We start from the raw sequence: 16,147 nt of genomic DNA, 5'->3' as shown, positions 1-16,147 counted from the left end.
ATTATGTTAAACAGTGTGTAAGGGGCGGACAAAAAGGAAGGGCAATTCAGGCAAAAATTTTCTGTGTATAATTAATCTCCTAGGAAATAGTTTTGCAATCATTAAAGAGAATTTTTCAAATAATTCTCCAAAGAAAATTGCTTGAGATGCAATCGTAAACGATTATTCTAAACGAGTATTATAAACGATTGTTCAAAGGGAATTAGTTTTGTAACTATCATTAAAGAGAGCTTTTCATATAACTATATATATGTTTCATATATGTTATATGAAATATGTTATATTTCATATAACATATTTCAATTTCTCATCTGGTATCGTTACTTTAATTAAATCTCTCGTGGTATCGCAATTCTCGTCTGGTCTTTTGTTCTGTGTTCAACATTCAACAACTAAACTTTAGTTTAAAACAATTAAACATAAGTATACTTTAGTTATTCAAGAAAACTAATCTTCACTCATCTCAAAAGGTAATTGCCAGCGATGTCGGGAATTAATCCTGAGATTGTTTAAATAAATAAGATTGTTAAATAAACATAATTTAACTCAACTATACCACTCATTCATTCATCGCCACATAAACTATGCAAATGCGGCTTGGGGTAGTGTTAATAAAAGTAAATAAGAACCTCTTCATCGCCAACAGAAACATGCTGCAATTCTTATTAATTTTAAAGACCGTTTTTCACATGCTAAGCCTCTTTTTATTGAAATGAATATTTTAAATATATTTCAACTAAATATTTTTAAAACGAAATTAAAAAATATCATTCTCTCAATTAAAAACATACTTATATATTTTTAAATTTAGTTATTTTGATTTATTTATAATGTTTTTACGAATTCTTATATAAAAAATATTTGTTTGACTGTATACTTGTATATTTAAATTTTGTTTTATTAATTTTATTTGTGTGTATCATGTCATTTTAATTTATACATTTTATACCTATCCAGTCTTGTATTTTAAGTATTTATATAAAACGTTAATTTTTACTTCTAACTTTCGTTTTATATACTTTATTTGACTGCCTTATTTATTTTATACACATTACAAAATTGTTTCAAACACGTAGCGATTGTAAGCGGTTCTCGATGATAAGATCATCTGATCTTCTGCATTTTAGATGCAACAAAATTTGTAATTTTTTATTTATATGCATTTTTCTTTCATATATTTTATTGCAATAGTTATTGTGAAGAAAAGAAAAGAAAAAAAAAAAAAAAAAAAAATGAATTTATTTGGTGGAGCAATAATTCATAAATCGACTGATTTTTAGGGAGAACGCTCAAAGCACAGTGTGCTAAATTGACCGCCAGATTGTATGTCTGCTCACTCTGAATTTTTTTAATTTCATATATAGATACCTACTAACTAATTGTAAAAAAAAAAAAAAAAAAAAACTCACTACTGTCAAAGGGTCTTTTTTTGGTAATAATATTTCTGAAATTATTTAACTCATTTTACATTGTTTAAATGTAAAATTTACAGAGAATGCCCCAAAAATTATTAAAATAACTATAAAAGAAAGTCCTAAAATACCAGCGAAAGTACAGCAAAGGAAAAGCAACGAATGGACGATAGTCAAAGTATTCTAGATTGTTAAAAAAACAATAGCTAAATCTCTAAGAAGCGATTGTCTTTGTATTTTGTTAATAAAAAATGCAATAAATCACATTTTATTCGAGATTATGATATGATATGATTCGAGACCATGCAATACTATACAATTCTTTTTATTATCGATATCGTTTGGTATCAAAGCGATACTGAAAGTATCGACAATGGTACATAAAAGATACCACACGATACGAGACCATCCTTCTCGGTATCGAGTCGTATCGAACCAGTATTGATATTAGTATATAAGCGATACCACGCGATACGAGACCATTCTTCTCGGTACCGACTTACACGATACCGATTATCTAGTGTCTAGTGACCACGTGCAATTTTATAGTTTTATTAAAAGATTACACCCACAGTGATTATCATGGTTATTATCTGATGTAAAAAAAAAAAAAAAAATCCATGTTTTAATGATGTAAAAAAAAAAAAAGTCATGTTTTAATGATATTTTCATTAGTTACGACCACAAAAACACAGTTTTTACTTTTTAGTTGTAGTTTTTACTTTTTAGTTGTAGTTTTTACTTTTTAGTTGTAGTTTTAGAGTATGATTTTTAAACAACTGATAACTTTTATTTTGTCAATTTTCATTTTTCTGCTAAAATATATGATGGCTATCATAAACGATTAAACAAAGCATATCAAAAAAAAAACACTCTAGTTAGATAGATTCTAGATTGCAAAGAAACAAAGTTTTATTAATTTTCGGAAAAACACCGCAACCTAGCGACAAAAATTTAGAAAAAAATATTTTCTACTTTTCATTGTGTCTATCAAACACATGTAAATAAAGAACCGAATCGGTGACTTCAGTATTTTCTTCTTCCAATCTGTCTTGTTCTTCCAAACTTACTGATAAGAATTACGAATCTATTTTATATGACTAAGTTAGAAATACTCATACTCATTAGTAGTAATCATTTATTAACGCAAAAATATTTTCCCGCTCGAACTATAAATTTTTTCAGTTTTAATATTTAACTGTTAAAAGTGTTAATAGAACAGGTGAAATAACATCTTGCATTTTTCTTAAAAATTGTTATAGGAAGAATGAATAATACTGATGTAAGTTAACTTATGAAAAGATACAATGCATCACATAATATATTACGATTACTAAAATGAAATAGTATTTCATTAATTTTTTCAGCATAATCGCTTTAACATATTGTTCGTGCTACTTGCTCCTTTTAAAAAAAATTTAAATGTGATATTTACGTGTTATTAAGATAGTTTCTAAAACTGAGATACTAAGATAAATTCAAAAACTAAAAAATCAACATAAAAAAAACGTATTTTTTATTCTGATTTGTTTATCAAAAATGATTTTTGTCGATGTGTTATGTGCAAGCTTTAATTTCTAATGTAATATCTGGCAATATTTAATTTCTTAAAGTTTCTAATCTAATATTTTACACTCACAAGGTTTAAAGATTATTTTTTTCTTCCTAAAGTCTTACCACTTAAAACAGATTTATGGAATTAAAATACCACTAAAAATAAATTTTTGAAAAAAAATACAGAAATATTTTTTTATTTTTAGTTTCAAATCTCAAATAGTAGTACTTAATCCTTATCATAATGTCAAGCTTCAAAATTTTAATACTCCATTGCATGTTGTGTGGGTTTACAAGGGGTGTGTCTAATAATATTCAACCACCCTATAATGTAACTCTTGAGTGGTCAGTGTGATGAAAGGCTAAAGATTGAAGGTTGGCTCTGTTGATATGTTGATGATGATGGGTTCTCTGCATGAAAGGAGTGGAGACTGATGATGGGTTCTCTGCATGAAAGGAGTAGAGACTGATGAAACAGCAAGTAGTAGAAAGCTAAATAAATGTTGCCTGCATAAGTTTCGCTAGAAAAGTAAAAGTATTAAGATTGTTGGTACAAGTTCTCCTGGGTTATATGCAAAGGTGTGTCAGTTGTTGTTATTTTAGTAGCAAAAAAATGAATATAAGAGTGATGGTATTAATATTATCTATTTGAAGATCAATACTTAATATAGTTTTAATTTATAGATCTCAAACAGGAAAAAAGAAAAAAAAGGGAGATTTTTAAATTTTTTTGCCTGCTGAAGTTGTTTGAATATTGTCAAAAGTCAATCAAAGGGATCATGTTTTTGTACATCACTGATAATGAAATAGAGGTATTATGTTATTGTAAATCTATCAACATGCAAACTTGTTGATAGATTTACAACCACTGTCACTCGAACAAAATATTTTCATTAATTCTTATCTCCTTCAATCATAACGATGAAAATCTAACGATGATACTTTTACTCTAACATTTGGCTTTCACAATAAACAAAAGTATGAAAGTGTTTTGGGTTGATTATGTTATGGTATTGCAAGACCTATTTTGCAAATACAATGAACTTTACTGGCCTGGTATGGTTTATGAAATTGATGAAAATAATGATTATTTTATGGTAAAGTCCATACATGCACATTATTAAAGGCAATTGTTCTGCTGGCCAAATTGAGATAATACTTGCTGGGCATAGAATGAATGTCATATCTTTTGGAAAAACACTGTCAACATCATCTAAACATCAGTACTCAAAAAAGATAAAAATATAATTGAGTAGTAGAGTAATTGAATATGTTGTCAATAAATGTTTTCTAAAATTTCTTTTTTATTATAATAGAAAATTCATTGTTAAAAATGGCATAAACTTTAACTTCAATAATTGAGTAATAACTCAATTATTGAAGTTTTATAATTATAAAAAAATTGGAATAAGCAATAAATTGCTTATTCCAATTTTTTCAATATTGTGTTGCTGTTTTTTGCTTTTGATTTTGTATTTAAAAAATTTTGCATTTCAATTTCAAATTTCTTACAACATTATTTGAGACAACTTACTTTCTACATTGTCAAAATGCAACCAGCAACTAAAATTTGCACTGTTAAAACAATATTTTTCAAATTATGTTATGCAAAGTAGATTATTTTATAAAAATATTTATATTTTTTAAATAATATTTTTCAAATTATGTTATGCAGAGTAGATTATTTTATAAAAAATAAATTATATTTCCAATTTGTTGTATTGGAAATTATATTTCCAACTTTTAAAATTATTGATTATAAATTTTTAAAATTATACAGTGTTATATTTTATATGCTTTAAAGGACCTGAACTATTGTCTATATTAAGATTGTATCACATTTCACATTAAGGGGGACATACACATTATATACTAAATAAATATACATTACATAAACAGCAGTAAACTTATAAAGTACACTCTGAAGCAGATAAAAATGAACTCTTTTGTAATTTGTTCATCTTTTATTTCACAGATTATTTAAATATGGCAACACCAGAATCAAGTGTTTACTAATTCCTAGAGTTACCTGATTTTTTTTGTAGCCAAAACATGTTTATTTGACTATATTAAAATTAAAAAATATTTATAAAATGTTTTTAATTGGGTTACTTTATCTGCATCTTTAGATTCTGCTCAAAAATAGCCAGGTACCATTTTTTTCCCATATTTTTCTGTTAGAACATTAATTATTTATGAAAAGTATTACAAAAACATCTATAATGGAAAATGTGAGAAAAAGGATCTTTTTTCTTAATTTTACATTAGCATATTTTTAACATGCTACGAAAATCCAAACTATATTTTTTATTATGATGGCCTAACATCTTTTTCATTTAAAAAAGTTTTTGAGTTCCTTAGCTTGGCAAAACATGGATTCAAAAGTTATTGAAAGTACAACCCTTCTGTTTTAAAATGAAAGGTTATCAAAATTTAAAAATTGTGTTACATTTTCTTTATTTTGGATTCAACTAACAAATGCATTGAATTTCACAAGCTAAAAAAATCAATATTACATTAGGGGCATTCATAAAGTACATACGCAGTAAAACCACTGTTTTAGGACCCTTCCTCCTCTCTTGTATGCAGCTGTCTGCAGTTAACATCCCCCCTGTCTCTGTGTGTCGACATTATTTATAACAAAATCAATCCCCCTTTCCCCAATGAATAAATTTTTTATTATTTAAGTTGTAAAATTCAATGCTTTTGTAAAATCAAATTTTAAGATTTTTTTCAATTAAGGAGAAATAAAGAGCAATAGATAGTCAAGCTCATAGAGTTTGACTATCTTTTGTTTGTATTGGATGTTAAGTTTTGCATTTTTTCATGTTTCATTGTACCACTTCTTTAAATTTGAAAAAAATCTGGGGAAATAGATAGAAAAACTGTCCTTTTTTTGAGTTATTCTACACTTGATAAAAATATAATACCTTTTTTTTTATTTAGAATAGTGTATTTCTTACTCCTTGTCCAGTCAGTGAAGGTATATTGTTCAAATAATGTATAATGTATATGTATGTGAGTATATATATCAGGGTGTTAGCCAGCTTGATGATGCCGTTTAAAAAGCAGAATATTCCAAATTGTTTTAAAATTTCCAAAGGTTCAAAAGATCATAGTAAAAAAATACCTGTATTAGCTCAGATTTAAGGAGTCATACTAGACATGTAGAAAACGTAGTTAGTAATCACAATGAAGAAATGAATCAAGTTTATCAATTTATTTTTGAAAAAAAGTGTTGTTATTAACATTGACAATGTTTTTTTTCAAAAATAAATTGATAAAGTTTTTCTCTAGTTTAAATTTTTCAATAAGTTTAATGAATTATTGTTTTTATTTTTTCTTATTATTCAAAAACTCTTTATTTACATTTTTATTATTTATATTAAGTTAGGAAAATTATAAAAATCTTTGTATAATAATAAATAATATACTTTAAAATAAGTTGTTAAGATTTTTGCTTATTTAAGTTAATTTGAAAATAGCATATTGCAATGAAAGTTCTTTAAGTAACAATCTATTCAACCTAAGTTGGCATATCAAGCAAGTTACTCATTTAAAAGCTATAGAGCTATCAAAAACTTTTTCATTTAAAAGCTATTGGTTTAAATAAGTTTGTTTACATTCTGGTATGGTTTCCCATATAATTCTCCTGGATCCAGCATATGGATCCAGGAGATATATGGATCCATCGAAAGTAGAAAAAATAAACAAGTGAGAGCTTTCATTGCATCTAGGTTATTTCAAGTCAAGCCTTTTTTTCCCATAGTTTTCACCTTCTTGTGCAGCTGCTATCTCTGATCCCAATCTTTTTTTTTCTTTTCTAAGAACTATTTTAAGAACAAATGTCTTTTTATTATTGCAAAAAATCAATATAAATAAGTGCTGTCTAGTGCTAAGTTGCTATATTTCAAGTTTACTAAATCTTTTATTTTACCTCAGAAGTAAGGTTTTAGAGACTTTTGCAAAATCTTAAACAGTTATTAACAAAGGTTAGTCTAAACTTTCATACATGGTCTGATCTTATTACCTCTCCAAAAGATAAACTAAAACTATTTGCAAAGAACTTTTCAAATTTTAAATTGAATGGCCACACTTTCTGCCATTCCAGAGAAATAGGGTAATTTGTTGTAAGATATCCAACTCATTCTGACTTCCATTTGCTAAAGTTTCGTAAACTCTTGTGTACAGTTGACTTGCTAACTAGCAGGTTCTATTGTACATTAGATATTGACGGCGAGGCTAGAGCATTGACATATCAGTGTTTCACAAGAAGGTGTGCGATTGCACATTATTATTTGAACAGGCAAATCACATTTTGATTTGATGATTTGACCGCGGCTATTTCAAAAAACATTTTAAAAAATGCGCTGAATAAAAATGTTCTGAATTATAATTTAGATAAAATAAATTACATCGATACTTCTTAACAAACTTTTTTATAGTAGCGAAACGAAATAAAGTAAGAATTTACTGATAATGACATTTTTTAAAGTATCATTGTCAGTTGTAAGTAATTTTTTTTATTTGTATATTATATAAATTTTTTAAGTATTCATTTTTTATAATGAACGTTATTAACAAAAAAAATTATTTTGTTTTTATAAACAATGACTTTTTAAGACAACGAAAGTCTCTTTAGCGAATTGTAATATAAGAATCGTTGAAGTTAATACATTTAAAAAGATAAAAAGAATTTAGAAAATAGAAGACAAATGTTTTTGAAAGCCGTTACAATTAAATAAGTTTGATCTTTAATGTTTTTATGTTATTAAAACGCTAATCAAATAACAAAACACTTCTAGTGAATATTTATATTAAGTATTAATAAACTGTTTTTTTTATTTTTTTATTTGTACAACTGTATTTTTTATGATAAATGTTAATATTTTGAAACAAATTAAAACAAAAACAAATTACAAATGTTAAAACAAAGAATAAAATGGTTTTTTAATGCGTAATTATTTACAAGTTAACATTAACATGGAAACTGATATTTTAAAATTAAAAGTAAGAAAAAAACACTACAATTTAAATAAAGTGTGAGTATTTTTTAAACAATCATTAAAAGTAATTTGTTCTTATTATTTTAAGGGTTTCCGATAATATTGTATAAACATTAATAAAGATAAAAAATTATTCTGAATATAATTTAAAACATGATTTAAATTAACTAAGCATTTTAGTTTATTGAGTTTTGTTTTACTTAGGTTTTTTTTTTATTTTTTCTTTTGTTAAGTTTTTTTTTCTTTTTTAAAGTAAATTTTTTTTAGCACTTTTTTAAATTTTGAAAACATGTAAAAAGCCATGGTTAAATCGTCAAAACAAAGTATTTTTTGCATGGTCATATAATTATGTGCGGTCACATGTCTTCCTGTGAAACACTACATATCTAAATTTTCAACAATGTCTGACAATGTTAAAAATTTACACAATCATTCTTTTCTAAGCGCTGTATCACATTTGTCCTTGATGGCAAGCACTCTTCTTTATTTGCAGTATTTTCTTGGGTACTACAAGGTTCTATCTGTAATCCTGTTTTTGATCATTATTTTTCATCTTTATTAATTATTTTGATCATTGCTTTTCATCTTTATTAATAAACTTCCTGACAATCATACATCTAAAGTTGCTCTATTTTGCTGACGACTCAACTTTATTCTCTTGTCTTGACAAAAAATCCTCATTTTTTGATTGCTTGGAACAAGCAGCCAATTTTTAATCTGATCTCTCTTCTGTAACAGCCTTAGGCTTGCAGTGGCTTATGTATTTAAATCCACAATTTTTGTTAGACAAGAAAACTCATTTATTTACTGCAAAATAATATTGCAATAATGTTGGTATTCCTATATTAATGAATAACAACCCTCTTACTCTCAGACAAAGTCTAAAAGCACATTGAAAATGTCAATCGACAACGAGAAGACCAAGTTGTAGAGAACATTTTATTCATCTACTATTAGATATGACACTAAAAATATGTTACAACAAAAATGAATAATAACTCCAATGTTGATATGGTCAGTAATAGCAGTAAAGTCAGTAAAGAAGACTCAACCTTATAAAAACAAGAAAATTGTCTTAAGCGATATTATTTTGATATTAACAATGCCATTGCCTCATGTCAGATTTATCATTGATTGCTATTGCTGCTATGATTAATAATCTTCTGGACAATATTGCAAGGAAACTTGTTGAAGATGAAAGTAATCTTAATCTCCAACTAATTAGTAATGATACTACAAATGAAATGTCTGGATAGAAAGGAGGAATGCTTCATTTTGTGGAGGAACTTCTCCATTATAAACTTTTTACATCTTTTTTTGTGTGGAAAAACTTGGACAGCCAACTTCTTCAGATTAAGGATGGTGTTGAGCAGTTGGTAAACTGTTTTCTAAAGTTGACAATCTTGAAGGAATTACTATTAATTTATACCAATTCTTCTTCTGGAGCCTTTAGTTAATATATGTTAAGATATTGTTTAGCAAATGAGTACTGACAGTTTAGTTGCATGGAAGTATTTAAATGCAATATTAAAAGGAAACCTTGATCCTGAAGTAGGAGCTCTTAAATGTGGTAGATTGTCTCACAGTTGATGACTTACTTTTGGCATGAGATGCTTGCTTCTATATATGAGCAAGCATGATCTTAAACCTGAGAATGCAGAGATTTTAAAGTTCTTTGCAACTTGGGTGATTTGGTTTATCTTCCAATGTTTTTTGAGATTAAAGTGAATCACGGCTTTAAATATAGCTCAGTAAATATGGATCAGCATTTAGTAAATTCTCAGGATGAGCTAGATAGTATATTCTCAGGATGAGCTCAGCAAGTATATTCTTAGGATGAGCTCACCAGCTTTACTGGTGAGCTCATCCTGAGAATATACTTGTTGCACTTTTCTGTTTTGATAACTCAGAACAAAGGGTATATGCAGTCGACATAATATTGGCAGTCAGAGCCGTAATTGAACATTATGGTAGGTTGATTTTAATTCCGCATATTGCATAATATTGCAGTAGCTGGAGTCAGTTAAAATATGATTACTCTCAAAATTTGAGAGATTTTGGATAAAGAATTGCTTGCGGATTTAAATTCTAAGATTTGTAGGATTATGCGAAAAAACACCTTAAAAGGCGTTATATGCAAAAAATTGACGTTTTAAATATGTTCATATTTAATTGTTTTTTAAAACTGCATTTCTGAATGATTTAAGTTTATAATAATTTATAACAATTAAGCTAATTTTATAACAATTTATTAACTATTTAAAGATTTAAATAGTGAAACTTTTATTTTTATATTTACATAAGCATATCAAAATAAACATTATTTTTACAATTTAAAACATTTTGAACATGGTTATATATATTTAGGAAAACATTTTCAACTAAAAAATATCATCATAAAAATGGGAATAATTCCCTTTCGAAACATATGGTTTATGCATCTTCCTGCTAAGTAGTTTAGTTAAAATGCAGCTGTGTTGATTCTCAAATCCATAGACATATTGGGATGCTTCCAACACAAGTTTTACCGCTCGCTTAACACTCTGGGAGTGAGATGGAAAGTCGGGAATTTCAGGTTCATCGTTATTGTCAATCATATATTGGATTTGCTCAATTTGCGAATAGCTAGTGTTAACCATCTTGCATGGTTAAGCAGTCAAATTTTATAGGCAGTCCATTTATCAGAAACTTTACCAATACCTATTCCTTTGCAATATTCAAATAAAAGTCTTTGATTGCAACTAAGGTCTGTTAATATTTCTTCTGGAATATATCTATCTACAATTGGGTTTTCAATGCATTTAAACAAAACTTGATTTCTATCCTGAATATTTTCAGCACATCTTTTGCCAAGTAGACCACTGAAGCTTCTTGGCCCGGTTGTGTCACCATCAAGTTTCACAAAAAGAGCGCGTAACGGAAGTTCATTTTGATGTAAGGTGCATCCAATTAGATGTAGTTTTCTTTTTTAAAACTCTTCTAGTTTTACCACTAAGCCACTTATTGATCCAGTATTGGTAGCAGTATTATCAAGAAGAACAGCTTGTATACTTTCCAAACTGTTATGTTCTTGTAAAACACTGAACGTTTTGGTAGCAAGAACTAAGCCTGTAGCACCAGTGACAGGAATCGTCCTATGAGTCAAATAATTTCCACTCGATTCTCCATCTTCATAAGGAAATGTGAGGTGATGTTCAGGTTTAATGTATTTCTTTAGTACTTCTCCTTGAGGTGAGTTTATTACTTTACTTGTTTTAGTTATCTGATCGAGCTCGCTATCAAACCCAAGACAAATTAACTATTTTTTTTGTCCACAAAAAAAATAGAGTCCACATCTTCACTAATGATTTTTACTTTTGACTTGGCCCTATCTAATTTCCATTTTATTAACCAAAATATCTTTTATATCAACATCATTTTTCAGGAGATATTTTTGCCATGTAGCAAAGCATTTGCAAGGGCTGCACCTACGTTTGACGAACACTCGTTTTTGACTAGTTCCATTGCAAATCTTGAAAGTTTAACCAAGTTGTATTTTCCAATAGGATTATTTATTGGTTTCCATTCACCTTCATCCTAAAAAAAGTTAATAAAATAAAATACTTTTTGTTTCATCTACTACAAATTTTTCATGTATTTATAAAATATTTACCTCCATAATGGCTAAATCACTTGTTTCTTCAATTAAGTTTATGTGTGGTATGAGGGATTCATCTTCATCAACTAGCTTATGAGATATTTTTTTTCGTTCTTTATCAAGTCTTTGAATCCTTTTGACAGAAAATCTATCAACGGAAGAAAGTTGATATGCATCTTTTGGACCAATTTTTTCCTCTGATCACGAAGATAAGCTCTGTCTTCAAAAGGTACTTTATTACTTTGAGAGCAAAGGCATACAATATGTTCTTCTATGCAATTTTCTTTATTACATGAAACTTTTCTGTCACTACAGGGAAACAAATCTAATGAACAGGAACATGCAGAAATATCAAAAAGTTTGTCTAAGTTTGCATCAAGATTTCTTTTAACTCTTGTTTTTCCATGCTTGCGATTAATATCCTTAACAAGTAGGAGAAAATCTTTAACTTTCCTATTAATAGATTTGTCCGTTATAAGAGGTAAACTTGGGTTTACTGTAGCCCAAATTGATTTTATGTTATTGCTTATTTGCTGAGACACTAATACGATATCTGCCTTTGGATTTATATGAACAAGGTAGTAATAATACTGAATAACCTGTCTAAAAGTGCTTGGATCTGTTATGATTATTCACATGGGCCACTACAATATTTTTTTTTATTTTTCATCCGTGTAATTGTAGCCTTTACTTTTGGCATTTCTCGTGGACTAACTATATATGTAAACTCTATTAATGTATACCACTTAGAGTCGTGGGCAACAGCATGACTTTTTAGTGGGGGTGAAAGCACCAAAAAAACCTAAAATATCAAAACTTACTATTAAAAATCTGTTTTGCTAAATAATAAAGAAATAAAACCCTTTTGAAAAAATTTGGAGGCCCGTAGCCCCCTCATTTTTTCATTTAGGAATTGAGTAAAACCATTAGTTCCTATGACTAAATTAAGTAAATCCATTAGTTCTTTGGAAAAGTCGCAAAACAAAAACTATTTAATATAAACAGGTAAAAACATACTCTAAATATAATAATCATAAGTATTTACCTTTGATATTAAAAGATTTCTTTAATTTGCAATTTTGAACTTACTTTTAAATACTTTATATTTAATTTTAAAACCAACTTTTAAATACAAACAAGATACAATACTTTTAAATACAAACAAGAATTTTTAAATACAAAAAAGATTTGCAAAATTTAAATTTAAATGCTTGTAAACGATTTAGTGAAAATTTATTGGCTTCTTAAAACAGTTGCGCTTTTTAAGAAATCGTTTATTGGTTACTTTATAAATTCGAAACCAGATATTTTAAAATGAGATTATTAGACTTAAAATAAAATATTTTAACATTTGAAATTAACAATTTAACAAAACTAGTCCGAAATTAAGACTTGAAATGTAAATCCGCAAGCCATTTTTAAACCAGGGTGCTTGAGATTTGGCAAACCTCATTTCTAAACTAGACACAGTTACTGCAACATTACGCAACTTAAAATTCAAAAAAAAAGCTAAAATCAACCTACCTTGTCTTCTCTGTTTTATTGTAGGCCTAAAAGTTAGTGTAATATTCACCACTTATGTAAACAAACAAAAATCAATGACATCATGTACTCTATAGAATAAAACTTGCTTGAATAAATTATTAAGTCTGTAGATTGTGGCATATATTACGCTGACTTTTAGGCCTACAATCAAACAGTGAGGGCAAGCTTTAACTAAAAAAAAGAGTCCGTTTTTCTTGGTATTTATTTATTCTTTTATTTTATTCAAAAAAGTTTAGCCCAAACTTTTTTTTTTTTTATCATTCTCTGTAATACGAACACAACATGTCTCAGAGGTTTGGAATCCTTTTAAAGTTCCACAAACAATTGTTTCTAATTTAAAATTTCACACATTTACATAATTATATAATATCACCTTTAGTTTTGACTTTAGCATCTAAAATACAAAACTGATATTTTTTATATTGAGTAAAAATGTTATAAAACCAAACAAAGAATATTAGATAAATTTTGTTTAAAATTGTTAACAAAATTTGAAGAAAAAACTACGAATAAGAAACTTTTATAAATATTTTATAAAATAATATACTATATATATATATATATAAATACTATATATATATATATATATATATATATATATATATTATATATATATATATATATATATATATATATATATATATATATATATATATATATATATATATATATATATATATATATATTATAAATAGTAGACAATTAGGTAGACTTTTAAAAGATTTTTAATACTTTTAGTGGAGGTTCTTTGCCAGATCTTAGAGTGACAATGGTACATAAATTTTTAAAAAAAATGCTGTTCAATTTAACACAATGATGTTCTTTCATATCCAATAAATAATAGTCTGATATAATCATAAAAACACTACTTAAAGATTTTCTGCAAACATGATCTTTAATTATTTGAAAAATTACAAAACAAAAAAATGTCCATTAACATGAATTATCAGTTGGAATTTTTAATCCAAAAGGATCCAAAAGTATAGAAAACTGACCATGTTTCTGATAATAGAATGTTGTTTGATCTAAAAGTTCATAATCAGTTTGTTCTTTATCATTTCGAGTAACATGACCAGCAATGTGAATAAGTGACATCATCAGCAATAGAAGATTCCAGATCTTGCAAGTTATCAAGAATTTCGCAGAAGTCTTCAGACAATTTGTATTGGCATGATGCACATTGATGACCAGACTTCACATTAAAATTGTCAATATCTACAATTAATTTCAAAATTACAGATATGTAATTTCTCAATAACTTGTTGAACACTAAGAAAATAAGTACCACCAAAACCTTGATGAAGTATATTATTTTCTTTTTCGAGGCAATCTGATGTAAATTGACCAAGAAGTACATAGTTTTGCGTAGTGTAAAGTAAATATCTACATAAATCTACTAGTTCATAACAAGTTTGATGTATACAAGTTGTATTATCTTTAGAAAGCTGTTTAATACATTTACCTTTTTGGAACCTGTCATTTTAAGTGCCATATCACCAAATTGTAGTATTAAATTTAAACAGTTGTCATCAGGATTATTGATAACAGTCTGCAAAAGATCATTATGCCTTATATCAGCACCAATGGTTTTGACATTTAAAATTTTGCACCAAAAAATAACTTTATTGATAAATATAGCAGTGTCGTTAACATCACTATGAATCATGTCAGGATATTGCAAAAGAGCAGCGTAAGTTTTTTTAGAAAATACTCTTAAAACTGTCTAGACACTGTCTTTCAACAGGTTTAGGAGAAGTAGAAGTTTCATTCAGGTCAGATAACTTTATAAAGCTTCTGGATTCTGTGTTGTAAAGCTGCTTTAAATGAGTCCATTTTGCGATCCTGGTTACTTTGCTATCGTCAAATATTAATTCCTGAGTTTTTTCAGATAACCAAAGATTACAAATATTTTTTATCAGGTGTACAAAATCATTAAGTAAATACTTTCCATCTACTGTTATTCATGGTTTTCCCGGAATGAATGCGTGTATTTAAAAAAAGCCTGATTGACACAATTCCCATATATAAATCATATATAATAGCTTTTACATTTGCACCGACTGAATCAGTTATTTAATTGGTTAAATTAATCTGTTCAAACAAAAAATCAGATTGGAATTTTGATATTGGTATCATTTTAATTAACATCTTTAGACCCCCGTTTAAACAAATAGCCATAATCCCTAACAATGTTTTGGACAATTCCACTGGGTTATCCTCCAATCTACTGATAAATAGTTCCACCATGGTAAAGTAAACATTTTTAACATGTAGTTTTCATCATGTAGTATGATACATAGTTTCTGCTTATTCAGAAGAGAATTAAAATTTGAATAAATAAATTTTTTTTTTAATTAATGTTAGAAATTTTTGAAATAATTCAAGTGATTGTTAAAATAGACTGAAGTTGATAATCATATCTTAAACGATTATATAATGCCCATGATGTTGAAAAATATACAAAAGAGCATATAATTATTTCAGGTGTATAAAGTTTAACTCCAATTGTTTTTGGTCCCATAACTGAAATATGTTGCATAATTACTTCTTTTTTATTGTCCATTTTCAAGATATTGGTGGTCACTGCTATTGATAAACTTGTTTTTAATGTCACAAAAAGTAGCTTTATCCCTTTCAAGAAATTTATCTACATCATCTTTTAATGTACTTTTAATGCTACTTAAAAATCTTTCAGTTGGATTAGCAGTTAAAATCTGAGATAAAGGTATTCTCAGCCAAACAGAAGGAGCATTTTTTGGTCAACATTTTCCTCCACGCACTATAACTGTATCAAAATTTGGAGGCCAGTGTAACTCACAGATAACAGTATACAATGAAATTAGAGTTTAGATTTTAATTTGGTAACAACCAAATTTTTACAACCAAACCAAGCTTTTATCCATTTTTCATGCTCAACATTTATTTATTTTTCAGGCTCACTAGATATTTTGTGTTTTTCACTTTAATAGTTGGTATGACAAGCATACACACAA

At 27.3% G+C, this 16,147-nt stretch overlaps 1 protein-coding gene across 1 annotated transcript in view; it reads left to right on the top strand.

Annotated features, from left to right (window-relative positions):
* Positions 1–2,547: 2,547 nt before the first annotated feature.
* Positions 2,548–16,147, top strand: part of LOC101237438 (uncharacterized) — a 26,837-nt gene continuing 13,237 nt past the window's right edge. Inside the window, exons 1-2 of the mRNA XM_065815244.1 lie at positions 2,548–2,694; positions 5,913–5,949. Of these exons, the coding sequence (XP_065671316.1) occupies positions 2,680–2,694; positions 5,913–5,949 (52 nt within the window). The 5' untranslated portion in view covers positions 2,548–2,679. The remainder of the gene's footprint in view (positions 2,695–5,912; positions 5,950–16,147) is intronic.

The sequence above is a fragment of the Hydra vulgaris genome, chromosome 13 (genome assembly GCF_038396675.1).
Source record: "Hydra vulgaris chromosome 13, alternate assembly HydraT2T_AEP".
NCBI classification, from domain to species: domain Eukaryota; kingdom Metazoa; phylum Cnidaria; class Hydrozoa; order Anthoathecata; family Hydridae; genus Hydra; species Hydra vulgaris.
Note: the sequence above shows the minus strand (reverse complement) of the source record. Positions and strands in the feature narration are given on the sequence as shown.